The sequence below is a fragment of the Kogia breviceps genome, chromosome 10 (genome assembly GCF_026419965.1).
Source record: "Kogia breviceps isolate mKogBre1 chromosome 10, mKogBre1 haplotype 1, whole genome shotgun sequence".
NCBI lineage: Eukaryota > Metazoa > Chordata > Mammalia > Artiodactyla > Physeteridae > Kogia > Kogia breviceps.
Genome location: NC_081319.1, coordinates 80,276,377 through 80,283,473, shown reverse-complemented (window position 1 = coordinate 80,283,473; position 7,097 = coordinate 80,276,377). Strand labels below are relative to the sequence as shown.

At 45.1% G+C, this 7,097-nt stretch overlaps 1 protein-coding gene across 4 annotated transcripts in view; it reads left to right on the top strand.

The window, feature by feature from the left end:
- The first annotated feature begins 2,531 nt into the window (after positions 1-2,531).
- Positions 2,532-7,097, top strand: part of PTCHD4 (patched domain containing 4) — a 169,614-nt gene continuing 165,048 nt past the window's right edge. The window contains exons 1-2 of one of the 4 annotated variants that reach the window (XM_067043150.1): positions 2,532-2,694; positions 3,020-3,431. In XM_067043150.1, the coding sequence (XP_066899251.1) occupies positions 2,690-2,694; positions 3,020-3,431 (417 nt within the window). In that variant the 5' untranslated portion in view covers positions 2,532-2,689. Of the gene's footprint in view, positions 2,695-3,005; positions 3,606-7,097 lie in introns of those variants that run through there. The other 3 variants (XM_067043149.1, XM_059076537.2, XM_067043148.1) reach the window with 3 other exon arrangements.

The window sequence follows — 7,097 nt, the reverse complement described above, 5'->3', positions numbered from 1 at the left end:
CTGGGTGTGAGGTATAAGGGCCCTCTGTGTACCATCTTCACAACTTTTCCAAAACCTGAACTGTTCTAAAATTTACAAGTTATTTTCTTTCGAAGAATTACCTGTAATCCTATCATCTTGCAATAAACAGACATTTTAATGCAGATTTAATCTTTTTTACTATGGGTCTATTTTTCAAAGTGGTTTCATACTGTACATACTTTTTTCACTTAACATTTAGTGAACGTATTTTCATGTCATTATAATCTTACAACAATGCATATATATATATATATATATATATATATATATATATACACATCTTAGGGGCGTATCATAAATTATTTAGTCAGTTATCTATTGGTATGTTTATTCTTCTCTAATCCTATTGAATTGGGGAAGGAGATGTGGGAAATGGAGAGAGTACGAAGAGAGGAAACAATTCTGACATATTTGTTCATTGTGAGAAAGAGAGGGATGCGGCCAGTCCAAAGCTGCCAGGGAAAATGCACTGGGCCCAGAAACAAGAGACCAAGACCAGACACTGGTGTCAGCTCTGCAGATGACTCTGATGGTAGCCTTGAAGTAACTGAATCTCAACAGTTCTTTATCTACAAAATGTTTTTATCTATAAGATGGGCTAGATAACTTGCTCAACACCATCCATTCCTAAAATCTATTCTTCCATATTGTGCAAAACGACTATTCCTTAGAAAATTTCATGTAGGTGACATGGCCAAATATATTTAATGTAATAAGAGGATGTAGAAAATGGATGACAGACACATTTCCTCTTTGTTGTATAGCCAAAAACAAGTTCCCATCACGTGGCACTAACGGAATACATTACATGAAGTGACAGTTGGAGGCAAAGGGGACTCTTCCTGGTGAAGGAGAGGGAGAACTAGTCCATGAATGTTGTGAGAACAGATAGGACACTCTGTCTAACAGCAGCATGATTTCTAGAAAAATTAGTGAGTTTTTAGATGTGAGAATTTTGCAGCTTGGGGCTGGATAGAGAACCATCGGGGATATTACAGAAGGTATTTCTGCCCTGGGTAGGAATTCAAGCTGAATGGTCACCAAAAACACTTTCCATTTTAAAAGGCTAAGACTTTCCTTTAATTTTATGAACAACACCACCTTTAGCACTGACCCTGTTTCTGAGCTCTCTGCTGTCTCATTGGTCTCTTAACTGAAGAACTGAACCATTAGCAAAAATAAAGGCATCAATTAAGCGGATAAGTCCTTTGGCTTGTTTGCATGCATTGATGGGTACATCTGTAAGCATCTAATGAAGGAAGAGCCCTTTCAGTGTGATTAAGAGAGTGTGAGTGGAGTCGGAAGTCAATCTTCTCTATTAGGGCAATACAAAAAGAACAGAAACTTTGGAAAGCAGATCTCCTGTTCACAATCAAACTTTAGAATTCGGCCTCAAAATTCCTTCCTATTCTTTTTAGAACGTGATTTTGTGAGAGCCCCAATAGGTGGAAAATAACAATTCACACACTCATTAATATTAAAGTTTTTGAAATTGATCTGATTTGCAGGTAAGGGTTCTTCACCTTCACACTGTTGGGTATGGAGGGAGGAACTGCACCTGGTGGGAGTTTTCTTTCCCATGTGGTGACGGTGACTCTGTTTCATACATTAGTTGACTCCAATGTGTTTCCCCCTACCTATCTCGCCGTCTTTATTCAAAGGTTTTGTCATGGGTGTCCCCAGACGTTTGTTTCTGGAGTTCCACTTCCACGAGAAAATGGATGTTCTCAGGTTCTCAGGGATGAGGGGTGGAAGGGAAAACGGGGGGAAGGAGATTGAAACAAGCCTTAAGAACTTTTGGTCCTAAACTTCAAAAGTACAGAAAGTGAATGTAATATTTTATGAGAAACCACATATTGTCTGTGGATCTTCACTTCCAACACACACACACACACACACACACACACACACACACACACACACACACACACACACCCCTAAGCCACAGGCGACTGCTATTGGCAAATGCCTCTTCTCCAATCACCAGAGCAAGGAAGGATCCCTAGAGCCCAACGCACCGCCAGTAGATGGGGTCTCTGGCAGCCTCGGCTGCAGTCGCCCCGTCTGGGGAAATGACAGCGTGGAAGGCGCTGCAAGGAATTCCTTTGCATGTTTTGTGGTATGTTAAAAATGCAGCATCATCCTCTCTGCTCCTTTTCTTGGGCCGACAAGCCGAATTAGAGAGCACAGGGAATCCGGAAAGGCGGAAAAGGCTGCCTCCGCCAAAAGCCCTCGAGTCCCTCCCTCCACGCCCCCCACCCCAGCCCCCGACCCCTAACCCCCTTCTTAGGCTCTAATCGCCACCGCTCCAATGGGCCAGCGGCGCCTTCACCGTCTCCTCTTACATTCACTCCAGCGGGGAGGGAAGAGGGAAAAAAAAAACTCTGAAAATAACTGTCAGCCTCTTTAAAAAGGGAAAGCTTAGATGCCGCCCCCCCCTGCATCCCCCGCTCCCTCCCTTCTCTTCTCCCTCCTCCCGCCCCACCTCGTGGGGCACATGTCTGCTTCTTACAACACCGAGCCACATGGTTCCAGTTAGGCGCCGAACCCCACCAGGACAGAGAGGAAATCCACATCTGTGGGACGCTCCGCACGGAACCACCTCCAGCGAGGGAGGCCGTGGGACTGCAGCAGCGGGATGAAGGGCTAGACCGCGGGACCGCTGCTCATGCGGTGAGAGGGGGCGCGGGAGGCGGCCGGGCCGTGGGGAGGCCGGGGAGGGGTGGGCCGGAGGGCCCCCGCAGCGCCCGCCGCCCGCCCCTGCGCGCGCGGTGGGTACCTGCCCGCCCTGCTGCAACTTGCTGCAGTGTTTGAAAGAGTAGTAGGAGCGCATGGAGGTGGGGCCGGGGAAAGACCGGGTGGAGTGGTGAGGGGTGAGCGCGGAGGGGGCGGGAAGGCGGCGGCAGCGGCGGCGGCGCGAGGGGCAGACCCGGAGCGGGCGGGACGGGGGAGAGGGGGGGGAGCCCGGCGCTTACACATGTCACATGTGCTTTTTAAGACGGCCGGGAGCGCCTGCGAGCTGGATTTGGTGGAGGATGCTGCGGCAGGTGCTTCGCAGAGGGCTCCAGTCGTTCTGCCACAGGCTGGGCTCGTGCGTGAGCCGGCACCCGGTCTTTTTCCTCACCGTGCCCGCAGTCCTGACCATCACCTTCGGCCTCGGCGCGCTCAACCGCTTCCAGCCCGAGGGCGACCTGGAGCGCCTGGTCGCTCCCAGCCACAGCCTGGCCAAGATCGAGCGCAGCCTGGCCAGCAGCCTTTTCCCCCTGGACCAGTCCAAAAGCCAGCTCTATTCGGACTTACACACCCCCGGGAGATATGGCAGGGTGATCCTCCTCTCCCCACCCGGGGACAATATTTTGCTCCAGGCTGAGGGGATCCTGCAGACCCACCGAGCCGTGCTGGAAATGAAGGTGAACCACAAGGGCTATAATTATACTTTTTCCCATCTGTGTGTGTTGAGAAATCAGGATAAGAAATGCGTGCTGGATGATATTATTTCAGTGCTAGAGGATCTCAGGCAGGCTGCCGTCTCCAATAAGACAACAGCCAGGGTGCAAGTGAGGTATCCCAACACTAAATTAAAGGTATGCTCCTCCTGCATGCTTCTGCCAGTTAAAGAGGCAGCACTTCATTTCTTGCCCTAAACAAGCAAAGAAAATGCAGAGGTCTCATCCTTAAGACTCAGAAGCTGATGCTTCTTTCATTTTGGGCGGGGGGGAAGGATGGGCAACTGAGTGAAGAAAACAGGCAATAAATGGCATGACTAGATATTAAGAAATTCAAAGCCAAACAAAACAAATGCCAAAAATGAAAAAAAAGGAAAAAAAAAAAAGTTGTTTCTGAGACCCTGCAATTACATCTTTGTTCAGGGTTAATAAATCAGTGAATGGAAGGGGGAGGGGGAATCCTGAACAATTTGGGGGATTTCTTTTCATTCTGGGGCTCGATGTATTTCTTATTACTGATTACACATCCACCTGGTGCCATATCCACCTATTTACATCTTCAACCTGGCTTGATTTTTGACATGTAGGGAGTTTGTGCTTCGCTGCCCTGTGAGTGTGTGTCTGAAAGCAGTGGGTATGAATGGGGTAAAGATTCCAGGAATTATGTGTATGTGTGTTCGCACGGCAAAAGCAGCAGAAATTTTCTATGTGTGAAAATAGAGATGTGCGGCTAACTGATGTACTAGTTAACTGAGTCCTGTTATCTTCCTTTCACACACACACACACACACACACACACACACACACACACACACACACAATCCAGAGCAAGATTATTATAACATCCCAACAGCAAAAGAAAAAAATCCACAGTCAGCAAAAGTTGCCGTGAATGATAATTTCAGCATTAAATAGATGTTATTGTTTAAACTCTCAATTCAGATTTTGTTGCTCAGATGAGATTTCTGAACTCATTCCACACTGTCAGGTTTTGAGCTGCTGCAGGCAATGAGGCATGCAGTCTCCAGGTGACTGAAGTTTCAGGGACAAATGTGACTTCCAGAAGAGTCACTGCACCATTTGTGTGCTTGACCCTGTGCATGCTCAGAGGCTGCACAGCCAAGAATTCCCGAGACAGGTGTTTCCCAAGAAGAAGGAATTTTCTTTCTTGTAATGTGTATGAGGACGTGTGTGTGCTTCTGGGGAGATCATGGAATAGGAGGGACTCCAGTTTCAATGAATGGGTGGCCAGACATAGAAAATTGCTAATATTTCTATTTATTTATTTGATACGGCGTCTGTACACAATTTAAAAAATTTTTGAGATAAAAAGGCTATTTTTCCTGAATTGAAGGAGGATTTAATGCACTAAGAAACTAAGAATTCCTCAGGAAATCCCACAACCTGCTTCCTTTTAACATACTGCCCTTGTTTAAATGTATCCAGAGGCTGACAGAGTTTCAGCCCCTTGTTCAGAGGAGCAGTCCCTTGGGGTTTAGTGAAACTAGACAGATGATTCATCAGCTTGAAATCTAGGGAAGGGCTTGCCTGCCTCACACTTACTGAAGGGAGCGTGATGGATGAATGTATGTGGTTGGGTTGCATGCATTCCATCTCCTGAATCCTTTGCCATCAACATTATTGCTTGCTCAAGAAAAGGATGCAATGAAAAGGTGATCATCTTCGCCTACAGTCTTTTAACTGAGTCCTGTGCTAAACGTCTGGTGTAAAGAAAGATTTTGAAACTGTGACATATTTAAACTTCAGTTTGTCTTCCCTATTGAAGCAAGTTTGTAGTTTATTAATATGCAGTCTTAGTTAAGTCCCTTATTTCCTTGAGTCAGCAGTACTCTCCAGGTGTAAGGGCTTTGTCCAGTCAACCACTGTGGACATTCTGTTTATCCGGCAGTATCATTATGACATTTACAATACACACCCCTGAGGTCTCTAATTCACTCCTTTAATAATGACTGGTTGTGTTCCTGTGATTTACTGGGTGCTCTTCTAGGCACAGACAGTCTGGAGCAAGAAAAGCAAGGTTGTTTGCCCTAATGGGGCTTAATCGTAGAAGTCAGGCAGGGACTCTGCAATCTTTGGGTCCACTAGGCTAGGCCTGTAATAGGTGCTCTGTCTAAACTTTCTGGCTGACTGATTGGTTGATCTGCATCTTGATCGGAGTCAGTGGATAATCAAAGAATGGAGTAATTGATTACAAAGGGCCATGTAGTACTAGTGGAATTATTCTACTAACCATAACAAGAACGGGAGAATTACACACTGGCTCTCTAATCTGTAAAGCCCTCCTTCTGCTACATTCTAACATCAACGTCTCCTCAAATGCATTGGCTCGACTCTCTTTGCATGCTGTCAGTGGGGTCCTTAAGCTGTTTTTGGGTAAATGAATTATTTGGTAATCTTCTGAGAGTAATGGTCCCTCTCAAGCATCCAGATGTAATATCACACGTGCTAATATAATATAAAATATAACTGGTGGAATTCCAGGGATACCTAGAATCCTATCAAAGAGTCTGCAAGGCCTTTCAGGTGAAGAACTCCCTGGCACAGAGCAAAGTGAGATGGGCTTTTGTTTTGATCATATATGATCTGGAAATGATTTTAATTCATGTGTGACAGTGATACTCAAAGAGTGTCCCTAGAATGCTGACCCACAATAAAGTTTGAGAACTTCTGTTGTATGAGATTTGAGAGAAATTTTTATATACACAGTTTTTGGCCCTCTAATTAAATGTTGCTTTCCTCTGTTATACTTGGGTCACCGATCTTCCCAACTCAGGCCAGTGTGGAAAATTTTAGTGCTGGGTAATGCTGTTGCTGGGCAGAGAACCAATAGTTAAGGAAAGATGCAAAATAAATGGCAGGGGCTGGAGAGTGTGAGTAGGAATTGGCAATCTCTTGACATAAGAGAAGCGGTAGGTCAGAGCCTGGAGGTAGTCTGAAGATGTATAAACACTGATTGACAGAAAGGAGCAGCCAGAAATCTTAGTGAAGACAATTGGAAGGGCATCTTCCAAATATTATTAAGACACCGAAGTAGTTCTGAGCACAGAAAGGTTTAGAACTTCTGATAAACATGATTATCTTGACAAGGTGATCCAGACAAGCAGGGACACAAAAAGTTGCTGGTATGGAATTCCAAAGAGAGGCCCAGATAAAGCTGATATGAAAAAAGGAGGAGTCAGCTTAGAATAATACAGAAGAAATGAGACATACACACATTTTCAAAAGCTGCGTAGAAAAGACACCAGAACCTGGAATTCCTACACCTATATAATATGAACTGTACAGTTGTGCCTGTCATTATAATCTTTACGTTCTTATATCCCTGAGTAAGCACAAAGGTCAAGTCTTACATCCCTTCTGTACTATTCACAACCTCCCACCCCAACCTTGTCCAGTTCTATGGAGACAGTATTTACATCATTGGTCGGTCTGTTGATTAATTTGTTCATTTATACTGTAACGTGGCAAAGTCATCGTCACTTTTCACATTCTGTGATGTGCTTTTACTTTAAAGGTATTCTCTACACTCTCCAGATTTCTATAAATTTTTTTACCCTGGTAATTCGGGGGCCATTTTTTCTACTTATTTAAACATACATATTGTATAAG